This window comes from Olea europaea, chromosome 2, assembly GCF_002742605.1.
Source record: "Olea europaea var. sylvestris chromosome 2, O_europaea_v1, whole genome shotgun sequence".
NCBI lineage: Eukaryota > Viridiplantae > Streptophyta > Magnoliopsida > Lamiales > Oleaceae > Olea > Olea europaea.
This window is the reverse complement of record NC_036238.1, coordinates 14,475,351-14,491,413: the sequence shown is the minus strand read 5'-3', so window position 1 is coordinate 14,491,413 and position 16,063 is coordinate 14,475,351. Positions and strand designations below refer to the sequence as shown.

The window sequence follows — 16,063 nt, the reverse complement described above, 5'->3', positions numbered from 1 at the left end:
AAAAAAAAAAAAAAAAAAAAAAAAAAAAAAAGGAATTCCAAGACGAATAACCCAAAAAGAAATCAAAAAAAAAAAAGAGAGAGAGAGAAATGTGAAGCAATACCTTACCTTGAAGTGGATGGCTTGATGTACGGCATGTGTATTGTGTAGTGCAAATGTGATTTGAATGGAAGAATTGGTGGATGAAATTTTTCGAAGGATGCATGAGAGATTGAGAGAAGAAAGGGGAGAAGAAAAAAATGAGGAAGGAAGGAACCGGGTGTGGTTAAAAAAACCACACCCGATTCCGCCATGCGACCGCATGGCTTTGTTGCCTGCGGCCACATGGTTCAAGTGGCGTTGGCCACTTGAAATTCGATCGTTATGTGTGCGGTCGCATCATTATAAATTTTTTTTTAAATTTTTATTCCCCCAAAAACACAAGTTTGATTAAATTTCACAATCATGCATTGTCATTTGAATTTTTTTAGAATAAATGTTTGCCTCGAAATGCGTGCACATCACACCCAATCATCCAAAAACAACTCCAATCAACCTGAACGTGTGTGTGATGCTTAGGGACTTGTGTGGATATTGCTTGGACTCTTTTTAATATGTATGAATGATCAATGACGTAAATTTAAAAATTTGAAAAATGAAATTGAAAAATTCCTACTATGATGCAAAAGTAAATTAATTTAAAAGGATACAATGAGTTGCCTCCCACCCAGTACTAGGTTATAGTCGATAGCTCAACTTTTCTGCAGCTGCTTTACTTTGATGTCCCGAGTTGAATGGTGGACTTTTGGTTGGAGAAGTCACCGCCCCAGTAGTGATTTAGCCTTTGCCCATTAATAGTGAAGGTACTTTTAGTCTCATGGCTGACTTGTATAACTCCGTATGGTAAGACTTTTGTGACAGTGTACAAACCCAACCACCGTGACCGTAGTTTTCCTGGGAACGGCTTGAGTCTCGAGTTATGTAGTAGTACTTGCTGCCCCACTTCGAATACTCGTCTCTGAATGTGCATGTTATGCCACTTCTTGGTTTGTTCCTTCTAGAGTTTTGAATTTTCATAAGCTTCCATTCTAAATTCGGCTAACTCATTCAGTTGCAGTAGATGTTTTTCACCAGCGGCACTTAAGTCCATATTTAACTGTTTCATAGCCCAATATGCCCGGTGCTCCATTTATAATGGCAGATAGCACGCTTTCCCAAAATTAGGCGGTATGGAGACATGCCTATCGGTGTATTGAATGATGTCATGTAAGCCCATAATGCATCGTCTAGCTTTTTAGACCAGTCCTTTCTAGATGAGTTCACTGTGACTTCAAGCATTCTCTTCAACTGCCGATTACGCAAATTTAATGAGTAAATTTAATGTGAACCTAAGTAAAACCCTAATTTCAAAAAGAAACCCTAATTACGCAAATTTTATTAGTAAATTGAAATTAGAACTCAAAACAATATTTTAACATTCTAGAATAAAACTAAAAGTTGAGAACGCACGTTGTTATAATCAATAGAAATTAAACACACTAGGATCACGATTTTCCATGCAATTATCACTTTAAACCCTAGTTTCACAACATGACAACACACTTCAATTGTGACGAATCAATGCTCCTAAGTCTATCAAATACTCTCTCTCGAGATGTGTCAAACATATTTCTACATATCACCGGCCTATATTTCTATGACAAGAGCATATGTAAAAATGCATGCGATTTTATAAACACTTAAAAATTCACGTAGGGCATAGAGTTATATTTCTATCCCCTATCGGACCTTACGATGATTTATATTATGCCAAATCTATTCCAATTCTCTCGAATGCAAGAATAAATCACCCAAATTCACACAATTACGAGCCCTTAATTGCGGAAACATTAATTGCATATAAATTATTCAAAACAATAAAAATGTGTCTTAATATCAAATTGCAAAATTAGGATATTAAAATTCAAATTACATGGTTCATCGATCTCCTAGCACATGAAAATCTAGCCTAGCATGATTAAAATAACAAAATACATTAGGTTTTGAGTAATAAGCATCACCGGATTATAAAAGCTTGAAGAAATTTTGAAATTCCAATAGCCAATCTTCGTTCTCGCGCTCCAAATCCTCTTCAAGATGTGTTTTACTGCCTCCCAATGCGTTTTGGTCATTTTTGGACCTTTTTTTATATTTATATCCCATCAATATTAAGTTACCAAAAGAGTTTTAATCGTATAAGGAAAGAAAATTTCGTATCGAAAAAATTACCATGCGACCGCATGGTTTTAATCCGCGCGACCTCATGGTTATTCCATGTTTCGATTTAAATTCCCTGCATCCATTCGTGCGGCCGCATGAGAGTTCTACCATGCGACCGCATGGTAGACTTCAACTTCTATTCTCTTCAATTTAGTCCCTTTACTTGAATTTTTCACTTCTAGGCATCTTTTCTTCACTCTTTCCATTCCATCATCCCAATGCATGATCAATTGGCATTTGGTTCAACTAATTCCTTGATTTGTTCATCGGGTCAACTTTTGGGTAATTGTACCTTGGTCCTTGAACTTTCACTTTGTGTCATTTTAGTCCTTTTTCGAGTCTTTTCTCATGAATTTCACCATGTTCATCGGTGTTCCCTACAATTCACAAATGCAACGAAATTAAGTCACAATTCAATCATTTTGCTCGTAACTAAGTCATGTTTGTGACCTAAATAAGTGTGCAAAAACACACTTATCAATATATCAAAAACTTTTTCTTACTTTTTAACTACACATTTTTCGAAAAATCACTATTTTAAAATAATTTTTTTCCAAAATTACATTTTAATGGAGCCCAAACAAGGGCTAAAGTTGGATTTATTTTATAAGAAGCAAAAATGAGTTTGGCAATAGGTTGGTTAGATGGAGACAGATTGTGGTCTTATGGGGGGGACAGAAATGGACAAAGGGTCCATTGTAGCTCCTTAACACAAAAAAATCATTGCCAAAGGACCAATTTTTGATGAAGTTAAGAGTACATCCAATGAAGATTGCGTGATCTTACCAATTATGAATGCTATGCCTTTGTAGTTGATAGCATTAGTAAGAGAGACACAGAAATTCATTGAGGTAATAATTTATATGAAAATATGGAAGAAACCCTGGAATATGATACTGGAATAGGTGATGGGCAGTGGGCAACATCTTCCATTCCAACAATGCAAATGATCAGCATGATGAGAGGGTTGAACATAGATAGAATGGAAGAAAATGGCATGGAGAATAATGTACTGGCTGAAGAGGAAAGAAGGAGTGGAACCAGAAGAAGAGCTTGTGGAGTCAGATCACAAAAATGGAGGAGCATTACGTTACTGCTGGTAAAGCTGACAGTCAAAGAGTTCATTGTAATCTTGGGTTTGGTGTATTGTATAGGCCAAAAGATTAGGGATTCTGACAAAGACGACAGGAACTTCGAGGAATGGAGTTTGGACAGTGAAGATGAGAAATAAACATCCAAAAAGGGAACTAGAGTGGATACTTTCAATCCAATGACTGACATGGAGTCGTGGAGTCGTCAAGGTTCAAAAATGGTAAGTGCATGTACAAATAACGTTTTTTGCCATTTATTTTTATTTTATAAGACTTAGGGAGTGTTTGAGCCCGTTTAATTTTTCAAAATGTATTATAGAATAGTAGATTGATGAAAAATGTGTCGTTAAAAGTTGTTGATTTGTATGTAATATTATTTTAATGAATAATGTGTAGTTGAAAATAAGTACCGTAAAAAAAATAATGTGAAATAATGGATGACAAACAAGAGCTTACATTTGAGTAAAAAACATGTTGAACGGTGCAATCACTGAACAATCAGTGGCAATCAATAATGAGATCAAGTATAAGAAGGATGAAGCAAACAAGATTGAGGAAAATTTGCAAGGAAAAATTATGTTCATGGGTACTTTATACCACTAAAAAAGAAACTCTCTATCGAGGACGAGCATTCATCTCAATTTGCATTCAAATCTGCATGATCGAGGATCAAATATTCTTTTCATGTGCAAAAAGAAGATTTGGACGTGATTTTATCCTTATACTTACACACGCGCATAGAGTCTATATATATATATATATATACATATATACATACACACACACACACACATAAAATTACACTTTCACAACATGTTTGGTACGAATTAAAATCTTATTTAATTTAAGTTAAAGTCAGACAATATTAATCACATCTTTCATAGGTCCCACAACTTTCCAATCACACATTTCAAAAATTTCTATCACAATTTATTAAAAAATCTAATTTTAATCCCTACCAAACACCCTATCAGTATGATTAGAATTAGGCAGGAAAATAAGGTCAAATAGAGTCTTGATTGAAATGCCCTTACTTAATGACTCGAGTTAATTGCACACAATCATTTTATGGAGCATCTAGATGAAATGAGACGACACGAGTGATTTGTATAAAGAATATTCGATATGAGATTCCAATTGCCAAAGTAAAATGATAGAGTTGATTTATGCAATAAAGACAAACGATAAAAAAAAATTTGTGCGTGTTATTCATGTTTACTTTTCTTGGCCTTTGAGCCGAACCAAACATGCTTAATTATGCTAAAAGGAAGTTTAGTATGATACATGAAAATAAATTTAAAAAATTTTGGGCTTTAAAGATTTTTATCCCATGTAAATTATTTCGGCGCTGGGTTTATTTTTAAATCTCAATTGACAGACTTTTTTCCAATAGCCAATCGACCCATGTTTGGCCTTACTTTTATAACCTTTATGGGTAACCTTATTTAATTGTTTAATCATCTGACCAAATTGAAAGGTACAAAATTCACTTGACTTACTAAATTTACCTAATATGAATGTGTTTTGGATTTTGATTATTGGCAGTTTTATTTGTCCGATTTGTCATCATTGAAAAGTATAGTTAGGAATTAATGTTTCATGAATAATATTATTTGTACACTACTATGTATATAATGATATACATTTATATGATGTGGAAGAGAGAAAAAGATTATAATAATTGAAAGGGTAATCAGCAGTGAAGGTCCTTACCTTGCAACGTTATTGTTCAAAACGTTTCTACATTTCTTTTTTGGTATTTTTGTCCTTATTTTAACATTTCATTGTTAAAAACATCATTTTCACTATTTTTAATGTAAAATGATCAAAATACCCTCCAATTTAAATAAAAAAAAAATAAAGAATAAAGAATAAATTACAATCTAACTCCTAAATGTTTTAAAAAGTACAAGTGAGTCCAAATAATTATAAAAAGGCCTAATAGTACAAAAAATTCCTACGTTTGGCCTACAGTGTGCAAAATGTCATTACATTTCAAATTGGTTAAAATGACGTTTTTCGCAATGAAACATTAAAATATGGATGAAAACGCAAAAAAAATTAAAACGTAGGGATTTTTTTGCAAGAAGTGTTTAACATAGGGATTTTTTTTGCTATTAGGCCTTAAAAAAAAAAAAAAAAAAAATTGCGAAAAAAAAAACTGGCGGGGTACGATGATTTGGGCGATGGTTGGTCGGAGTTTTTTCACTTCTAACATGGTAATCTCATTTGGAGAAGAAGAGAAGAGAAACAGAGAGAGATTTTTTGCTATTTTTAATATTTTAATAAGGCCTAATAGCAAAACAAATCCCTATGTTTGACACTTCTTGCAAAAAAATCCCTACATTTCAATTTTTTTGCGTTTGTTATATCATTTTTAACCATACAAAGGAGTAAAAAGAGAGGGGGCGTGGCGTGGTGTGGTGTGGCGTGGCGTGGGGTGGCGTGGCGTGGGGGCGGGGACAATCTTTCTTGTTTAATCCTATTAATCGCAAATGTTCATTTTAAAAATAAATTAGATTATATATAAGATTTATGCTTTTTTTTTTCTTTTTCTTTTTTAAACTCAAAGCATTTCAAAAATTCGATTTGATTCTTGCAAAACATTCCTACATGAGACATTTCTAAATATTTACATTCTTGAGGGTTCAACATAGAATAATACATAGTAGATAAGGTTAGGGGTCAACATGGTATATTACCTAGTAGATAAGGTTACAATATACATATAGGTCGCAGAAATAGAGAATTAATATTAATAATTAATGGCAAGCTACAAGATAAGTTATCTTGTTGAATTGAACTCTAAAGATAATAAATAATAATAACAATAATAAGCAAGTGACAATTGCAATAAAGCATGTCCACTTACTATGTGGAATATCTCAAACTTTCTCGAATGATTCCTTGTGCTCTTGGAAATTCCTTCCCTACTTCAAGTCAAAAATCCATTAAATAACTCAACAATTCAATGATATTAAGATACCATTCTATGTCCTTTGGTTTCACAACCACGTGTCAAGATGTGTCGAAAACATTCATATACAATCCACGAATCACAAAATTGACGTACCAATTAAAGATTTAAATACATGAACATTGAATAGATTTATCTCAAAGTTGAAAGTCTCAAAAGGACCGATTTCCTTTTCGAGAGTAAAAATTATTAGTCAAGTGGATTATCTATCATACAACGTGACATGCGTTGGGCTCGTAAGTCTATCTCTACCATACGCTTTTAAACGTTAAGTTTGCATCAACACGCATAAATTATGATGCGACATAAGTGTTACGTGGAAGGAAATAATGCAGTACCTACTTCCGCCGTTGATGGTTGCTAAATTGGTCAACCTGCGGCTAGACCTAAAAGAGGCATGTGCAACACACTGGCCTCGTGCATCTCGTGGAAAATCTTTGGTTCAATTCAATTGGAACCACGACTTTTGTAAAGCTTTGGCAATGGGACCCTATTACCTACAACCGGAGGTGGGCTGGTCCATCCTCCAAATGGGTCGCCCCACGGCAGAGTTTGGACCAATCAAACAAAAGCCCAGACACCGGAATCTGGACAGCCTGACCCAAATATAAACAACCTCCCACGTTAAGCGACCATTGGAAAATAATATTGAAAGTGCAAATCTTTACTTTAAGCCAAATTTTGGCTCCACCCAAATTACTTTAACAAGAATTTTTTTTTCTAGCGACAATAATTTGCATTAAATAAACAACATGGAATAGAAAACACGATTCAAAAATTTTACTTAAAAAAATATATAATATAAGTATTTACATTAGAATACAACTGTAAATGCAAAAATCTACTCTAAAGGTATAAAATTCAACTGGTAGAAAGATATCAATTTCATGTAAGTTTTCTAATTAAGAATATTTAGTTGGAGTGACGTGTAAAAGGGGTCAAATGAGGATCAAGGAAGCATATCATCCCCAAATAAATATTGCATACGCTCCACCGCCCAGTGCGGTGGCTCCGGCAGCGGCGTAGGCTGAAGAGAAACCCGGCAAAGCGGGCATGTTAACCGGCAGCCATCATAAGATAGCCACTTCTCAAGACAATGCTTGTGGAAGACGTGGCGGCAGTTTCTGAGCTCACAGACGTTGCTTTTCTTCTTCAACTGGTTCAAACACACGGCACATGAATTATCGCAGTTTTCCGGCAGCCTATGTTGGATGTTTCCGAAGGTGGTCGAGCTCAGACTGTCCTTAACTATCTTCAAATTGGCCAAGGACGACGAAGAAACGGGGATTCTTTTAAAGGAAGTTTGTGCGAAGGAATCTGAAGAAGCTGAGAATAGAGCCATAGAATTCAGGAGATTAAGAGCAAAGGACAAGAGCCATCTAGTCACAGCAAAAATGACAGCTGCTTTGCACAGCACAAAATGATCGCTCACAACCATTGAAGCACTCAGCAAAATCCTAGCAATTACAAGAGAAGGGAACGGGAGAGGAGGGGGAGATTCTTCAGAAACAAAATGCTGGTATATATAGATAGAACTATAGATATAAAGTGGCTGATGTCATTACCTTTTTTGCACAATACACAGTAATATAAAACTAGGCTGACAGCTGACTAGTGAGATTTTGGGAGTCAGTTGAGCAATTTTTTTAAACTAATGGAAGCCAATTTTGATGAAATGCATATTATGCAAAAGATGGCATTTTTCCACATCAGATCTGATGGCATACCCACATTTTTTACTACCTTTTTAATGGCAGCAAGTCAGCAATAAACAGCTCATGACTATCCTGCATATCATAAAGGGGAAAATGAAAATAACAAGCTTATCCAACCATAAAGCTACTTTAGAAGATAGATTTAAGTAAAAGAAAAGAAGAGGTGTCTGCATTTTGGTTTGTAATACATTATCAGCATCCATGTGCATGTTGCTATTGAAGATCATCACCGACTTTAAGGAAGCTCCATGAACTCTCTAGAAAATTGGTGATGATTCATGACTAGAAGAATCTAGAATGCATCCATGCCTAGAAGATGCTAAGAGAATCCAATTACTATCACCACCATTTATGGAAGTATCTAGAATTTTGTTCACCACCATACTAGAACCTTCCACAATCATCCATTAACACCTATAAATATAAGGTGATTGTGTATGCATGAGTGATGAGAGAAAGTGTGTGAAGAGAGTGAGAGCAAATAGAAAAAATGGGAAAGAGAGACATAGTGAGGTAGTGTAGTGTGTTAGTGAGGAGTGTCTCCATATAATCGAAGTGTGTCCAAAAGTGTGTAAAATCTATTTTATAAATAAAATAATATCAAAATTTAAGTCTTAAATTCTAAAATTGGTATCAGAGCAAGGCGGTCGGAGAAGGATTTTTTGAGCTTCTTGAGTTTGTGCACAAAAGGAGTTTGTGAAGCTTTTATAAAGTTTGCTTGATTATGAGGAAGTAAATTAAGTCACGATGGGCGATCTACAAGTGGTAGGCTGTGTAAAGAAGCTCAACAATCATAATTATACCACTTGACAAACTTGCATGGAGTCGTATCTCCAAGGGCAAGACCTGTGAGAAGTCGTTGACAGAAGTGACGTGACGCCGCCAGAGGAGGCTGGAGCTCTGAAGAAGTGGAGAATCAAAGATGGTAAGACTTTGTTTGTTATAAAGACAACAATTGAAGAAGAATTGTTGGAGCATATAAGAGAGAAGACTACACTAAAGGATGCATGGGAATCTTTAGCCTTACTATTCTAAAAAAAAAAATGACCTGAGATTTCAATTGTTGGAAAACGAGCTGCTATCATCTACTCAAGGAAAATTAACGGTAAGTCAATATTTTACTAAAGTTAAATATCTTTGTCGTGAAATTTCTGAATTAGACGCTTCAAGTAAAATTTTGAAGTCTCAAATGAGAAGAATAGTCATACATAGATTGAGACCCGAATTCAGAAGTTTTATCACTGCAATGTAAGTTGGCCCGAATAACCTTCATTGGTTAATCTTGAAAATTTGTTGGCTGACCAAGAGCGTTAACTAGACAAATGTTAGGAGTGTCGATAAAGAAAGAAGAAAAAAGAAGCATTATGTAGCTATAAAAGAAGATGTCGATTTCGTCAGCAAAATTATAAAGAATTAAAAGAAGATAAATCTAAAGGATGGATTGAGAGAAGCTATCAGACAAGGGGAGCTCAGCAAAATTATGACAAGAAATGTCAAGGATATTAACGAACTAATGTCGCGTGCTTTGTATGTGACAAACGAGGCCATTGTGCTAAAGATTGTTGGTTTAAAAAGGAGTTAGTAGAAGGCAATATAGCTACATCTAACGAGCAACAGAAATACAATAGTGAAGAAGAATGAGATGCTAAGGCAATCGTAGCAACATTTGATCATATTCGAGAAAAGAAATTCAACTCGAGTGTGAAAGATGAATCAACATTGGTGGTAGTCTTGCCTAAGCAAATAAATTGCGAAGATGATTGGACTAATGACTCAGGAGAAGATGATTAGATTAATTTAGAAGAGGACATCGTATTTCATAAAGAGTTTTCAGGGTGGACTCCGCAGAGGGAGAAACTATTAGAATTAGAAGAAGTTTTCGAAGAAATGCAAACACCGCAGAGGATGGATCTGCTAGATCAGACACCGCAGATGGCAGAGCAGACACCGAAGAGGGTGGATCTGCTAAATTTAAAGGAAATGGATAACAAATTGCAAGAGGAAATCACTGAAGCACAACAAAGCTCTGGAGAAACTAAAGATTTGTGAATGCTAAGTAATAAATAAGAGTTTATTAGAGCAACACAAAGAACGGAGGATCAAAGATGTCAACAAGATATTAAGGTACGTATAAATCCACAATCACAAATAAGAAAATCTGGAGGATGTGAGAATTCAAGCACCAAGTATACCAATCTAAAAATCAATGAAGAAGAAAGAATGGAAAAACAAAAAATATTTGAAGTGGTAGATATGCTGAACGAGAAATCAAGTGCTTCAAATTTCATCAAGGCAAAGTTGGGCATGACAAAAAAGAAAGAGTTAAAATGAAAAGTCGGTGCTGAAGGGAAGAATTGAAGATCATCACCGACTTTAAGGAAGCTCCGTGAACTCTCTAGAAAATTGGTGATGATTCATGACTAGAAGAATCTAGAATGCATCCATGCCTAGAAGATGCTAGAAGAATCCAATTACTATCACTACCATTTATGGATGCATTTAGAATTATGTTCAGAACCTTCCACAATCATCCATTAACACCTATAAATATAAGGTGATTGTGTATGCATGAGTGATGAGAGAAAGTGTATGAAGAGAGTGAGAGTAAATAAAATAAGTAGGAAAGAGAGACATAGCGAGGCTATGTAGTATGTTAGTGAGGAGTGTCTCCATATAATTAAAGTATGTAAAATCTATTTCATAAATAAAATAACATATTTCTTTAAGTCTTAAATTCTATACCTCCGTCTACACAGGTTGTCGACTTGGTTAATTGAAATGTACAAATTATATAGACTACGATGGGTGCACACGTTAGTTAGCCACCCTCCATACCCTTCTCTAATGCTAATCTTGATCAAGAGGAGGAAATATTGAATTCATTACATAACATTAGGTGAATGCCTACAAATCATATAGATATTTTAGTCATCAAATGCTTAGAACTGTAAGTCCAACTAAGGCAATAGATTTTGAGTTACTTGATCTTTGAAGATGTCACAAATGTAGATATCCCATTGTTTCTATGGTTGCACGTGATCTACTAATACTTCCGACTAACACTCTAGAACCAGAGTTTGCTTTAGTGCATTTGACCAAGTTTTGTCTGATTTCAGAAATTGGCTCGAAGAAGACATTTTAAAAAGCTTAATGTGTATAAAGGATCGACAAGAAGCTCATTTTCAAATCTAAAAATAAGTAATGCCGAAATTGTGTGTAATCAGGTAAATGATATTTAATTTCGACATATTGATACTTTGTTAATTACCTAATAATATTAAGTTGTTTGAAATAATTGTACACATGGTAAGTTGTTCGTGTATAATTTTAACTCTACCTATTTTAAAATTAAGTAATCGATCTCAAGCCTAGGAAAAAATGAGGGTTTTAAAAAAAGGTGAATTTGTGAGGCAAGCTCCCTTGAGGATGAATCAAGCTCAACTGGTCCTCCGACAACCTATTGCCACTCCTAAGTTACTAGCTTTGTGTTGTAGGAGAGGTAGTGTAGTGTGTTAATGAGGAGTGTTTCCATAAAATCAAAGTGTGTCAAAAAGTGTGTAAAATCTATTTTTTAAATGAAATAATATCTTTCTTTAAGTCTTAAATTCTACAGCTATCCGTCGTCGGATATGATAAACTTCTACGAGACACTTGTTTCACTCCCTACAGATCAGTCGGCCACTCCGTGGACACCCTTCTACTCTATAATTGAGTCGTATATTTTAAATAAGTAAATAACAAACTATACTCAATTTAGCTAAAATGAGATGCAGGACCTGAAGGAACCACAATTTTGGTAAGCGGGTTGACTGGTCCCAAAAATAAATAATAAGATAAATATATCTACCTTTATGTTGGTCCCAGAGTGTTTCAATAATTTTTTTGAAACATATTGTACGAACTATTAAATTGCAGAAACATAAAAGAAACAACAACAACAGAATTGTTTTGCCCCAAAAAGGAGTCGAATGTTTGGTCTAATCAACCTACTCATCCGTTGAGTATCTGCCAAGAGACTAAGATCAAGATCCACTAATCTGCACAAAGAAATAGTACAGAATATATGAAGAAATCAGAGATTTCTTCAAGTTCATTCTAGTCTCTCTATCTCTCTATATCAAATCTGTAACGAACTCGGAGATCTTTCAAAGATCACTCAAATCACCCTCATTCTCACCAAGATAAGAGATTAAATCACACAGATTCAAGTTAGAAATTTTAGAGAAAAACCCTACCTCACACAGAGAAAAGAATCGTTTAGATACCACACATACTGAAGACTATTCGGCAAGTTCACAATAGCTGCGTAGAGGCCTCCGAGCTTTCAAATTTACTGACAAGGAAAGCCAGCGTCTTTTAAGAAGAGGATAGCCGGCTTATTTCACTCCTAAGCCAAAAGGGTAAAACCAAGTATATGTATCTATCCATATGAAATGTTTCAATCTAGGATCAAGAGTGAGCCACGTGTACGACATATCATAACCTATTAATAGAGGCAGAGAAATGTGACACTAGAAACATGATGTTTATACAATGGGCCACAAAACTGATCACCAAAACAATACAAACCAAAAGACCAAGTAAAAAGTGAGGTAGCCCAATATTTAACAATCTGCACCTTACTGAACTATTTCTTAGTCTCAACTAATGGATCTACGCATCTCTTGACTTCATTTACTCTAAGAACCTGTAAAAAGAAAAATTTAGAGTTAGTTTAGTTTTCAACAAATAAAGGCTTGATATTCTAATTATCACTTGATCACAACCTTCAAGTGATGTTTAGAATTTTCAAGCAATATATAAACTTATTAAGAGTCAGGATTTTAGTTCCTAAGTCAGAGGGGTTAAATTCTGTAGGAATCTAACAAAACAAATCAAACCTTTCTCAATCATGTTTCTCACAAAGAGAAACTTTATATCCACATGCCTTATTTTTGTCATGGTGAATTTTTGCTAAGATGAATGGCACTTTGATTATCAGTATAAATCATAACATTTATAAAATCAATTTCATTTAATAACCCTCTTAAGCAAATGTTTTCTTTAATAGCATCACATGCATCAATTTACTCAATCTCAATAAAGGACAATGCAACCAATTTTTGCAATTGAGATTTCCAACTAATGCAACCATTACACAAAATAAAGATATAAGAAGATGTGGATCCTTTTTTATCAAGGTCACCAGTAAAGTCACAATTAGTGTATCATTTTGGAGTTATCCCTTTATTGCTCCTTTTAAACATAATCCTGTGTTTTTCTTTTAAATATTTCATAATCCATTTTATAGCTAACCATTGTGTTTCACCTAGAATTGCCACAAACCTACTTAAGATGCTAAGTCCATAAGCTAAGTCAGGTCTAGTGCACACCATAAGGTACATTCCATTCTTTTTAATTCACTGTTTTAGGTGACTGATTACTGGACAGTTTAAAATGATTAGCAATGAGTAGAGAAACAGGTTTACACTCAAGCATAGAAAATTTCTTTGGAGTTATCCCTTTATTGCTCCTTTTAAACAAAATCCCATGTTTTTCTTTTAAATATTTCATAATCCATTTTATAGCAAACCAGTGTGTTTCACCTGGAGTTGCCACAAACCTACTTAAGATGCTAAGTCCATAAGCTAAGTCAAGTCTAGTGCACACCATAAGGTACATAATGGATCCTACAACATTAGCATAAGGGACATATTCCATTTTTTTTAATTCATCATTAGTTTTAGGTGACTGATTACCAGACAGTTTAAAATGATTAGCAATGAGCAGAGAAACAGGTTTACACTCAAGCATAGAAAATTTCTCAAGTATTTTCTTTGCATAGGGGGATTTTTTTTTTAAAAAATAGAATGCAATTATGTCTATCTCTTTCTATTTTCATTCGAAGAATCCTTTTACTTGGCTTAAATCTTTCATTTAAAATTCAAATTTTAGTTTTAATTTAACAATATCAATTTCAAATTTATCATGACAAGCAAGTAACATGTCATCAACATATAATAACAAATAAATGGATTCAGGTCCACCTGACTCTTTGTAAAACAAACAAGAGTCATAATTGATTTTCACAGAACCTAAAGTCTGCACATATGAGTTAAATTTTATATACCGTTGCGACTTGTTTTAGCCCATAAAGAGACTTTTCAGTTGACAGACCTTATCAATTTTTTATTTTACTTCATAGCCCTTAGGTTAGTTCATATGTATAACCTCATCAAGATCACCATTAAGAAAATGCTGTTTTGACATCAAGTTGATCCAGTTCTCAGACAAAATAAGCAGTTAAGGCTAACAGAATTCTAATAAAAGTATACTTAGTAACTGGTGAGTATATTTCATTATAGTCCATTCCTTCCTTTTGAGTGAAACCCTTGACCACAAGTCTGAATTTATATCGTTTATTTTCTATTTTTTAGAATCTCCTTGCTTAATTTTGAAAATTCATTAACAGTCAACTACATTTTTATCTTTAGATTTGTTGACTAAGACCAGGGTATTATTTTTTATTGAAGAATCCTTTCTTCATTCATGGCTTCTTTTCAATACTTAGAGTCTGGGCAGTTAATAACTTTCTCAAAGGTAGTAGGTTCAGAATTCAAGGAGTCTAATGCAGAGAATAGAGTGACAAAATCATCATTACTGAAACTAGTTGAAGATATTTTGTTCTTTCTTTTTCTATTTTTTGTGAGTTGATAATCAACAAGAGGTGGGTTCATAGATTCAGTTTCAATTTCTGGTTCATTTTGGTCATTCTCCATTTCAGATTGAATAGTCTCCACCTCAGTTAAGTCATCTTGATTTACAACATTATCGGTTTGACTTTCCAAAACAGTTTCTTTGATAGGTGTAGATTCAGTAGATTTTGGAATTGAAGTGTTGTTGCAGGGAATATCATTTTCATTAAAGATGACACAAACAATCACCATATAACCATTTTGGCCCTTGACCCAAAGTCTATAGCCTTTGGTTTCCTCTCCATAACCCAAAATAATATATGTTAAGGATCTAGGTTCAAGTTTACCTTCACTTTGATGGGAATAGGCTACGCAGCCATAAACTTTAAGTTTACTATCACCTAGCATCTTCCCTCACCACAATTTTTCTGGGACATTAAAATCAATGGCACTAGATGGACTTCAATTAATAAGATAGGTGGCAATTTTTAGGGCTTTCCCTAGAAAAAATTTGGAAGCATACATCTGACCCTTTCTAGTAGAGCACTGTTCATTCTTTGAGCAATACCATTTGCTAAGAGGTGTATATAACAATTCTACACCTTAGTATCCCAAACTCTTCACAGAAAGAATCAAATTCAAAATTACAGAATTCAAGTCCATTATCTATTCTAAGCACTTTAATCTCTCTTGTTTGTTTGATTTTCAATCATCAATTTTCATTGTCTGAGAATTTGAAAAGTATGAATTATAAATGTATTTTATACACTTAGGTACCTAAGATAGTAAGATTTGATGGTTCTTTTGACAAAAGATATCCTAAATTTTTATATTTTATGTTCAATAGGTATACTATGAATGAAAAAAGAGTTGAAGGAAAGAAACAAAAAATTGGTGAAAATGGCAAAATCCAAAGTACGGGGATTAAATTGGCCATTGGATAGAAGCTGAGGGATCAAAATCTAGACTTTGAAAGTTGAGAACTTAAAGAAAATAAAAAAAAAATACTTGGGCCTCATGCTTGGAGAATAAGGGCTGAAAATAATAAGGAAACAAACCTGCTGTGGGAATAAAAGAGAAGCACTGGCTGAATTATAGAGAGACATTACAAGCACAAGAGTTCTAATTGGGAGAGTTTTGGTTGGAACTACAAAAACATTGAAGTTGCCTTGGACTCCTACTCACACAAAAATAGAGGGTTGCCTAGGGATTTAATATAGAAGACAACTGCCAGAGAGGAGAGAAAAAAGAGAAGGAGTGTTGGCTGCTTTAATAATTTATACACATTGAAAAGAAAGGTGGCTACTTTATATGTTAATTTAATTCAAGACAAGTAGTTTAGTTAAATTTTTGCAATTCTTGATTAAC

At 34.2% G+C, this 16,063-nt stretch overlaps 2 protein-coding genes across 2 annotated transcripts in view; both read right to left on the bottom strand.

Annotated features, from left to right (window-relative positions):
• Nucleotides 1-7,172: 7,172 nt before the first annotated feature.
• Nucleotides 7,173-9,294, bottom strand: LOC111372813 (probable E3 ubiquitin-protein ligase ATL45). The gene is made up of 5 exons (XM_022995222.1): nucleotides 9,230-9,294; nucleotides 8,837-8,921; nucleotides 8,210-8,278; nucleotides 8,050-8,093; nucleotides 7,173-7,841 (listed from the first exon to the last, which is right to left on the bottom strand). The coding sequence occupies exons 1-5, from the start codon at nucleotides 9,292-9,294 to the stop codon at nucleotides 7,256-7,258; spliced, it is 849 nt and encodes a 282-aa protein (XP_022850990.1). The 3' UTR covers nucleotides 7,173-7,255.
• A 6,004-nt stretch (nucleotides 9,295-15,298) lies between these two features.
• The window catches only part of LOC111372804 (omega-hydroxypalmitate O-feruloyl transferase-like), a 6,917-nt gene continuing 6,152 nt past the window's right edge, over nucleotides 15,299-16,063 (bottom strand). Inside the window, exons 4-5 of the mRNA XM_022995210.1 lie at nucleotides 15,754-15,872; nucleotides 15,299-15,313 (exon numbers count right to left, since the gene is read on the bottom strand). Coding sequence (XP_022850978.1) covers nucleotides 15,299-15,313; nucleotides 15,754-15,872 — 134 coding nt within the window. The remainder of the gene's footprint in view (nucleotides 15,314-15,753; nucleotides 15,873-16,063) is intronic.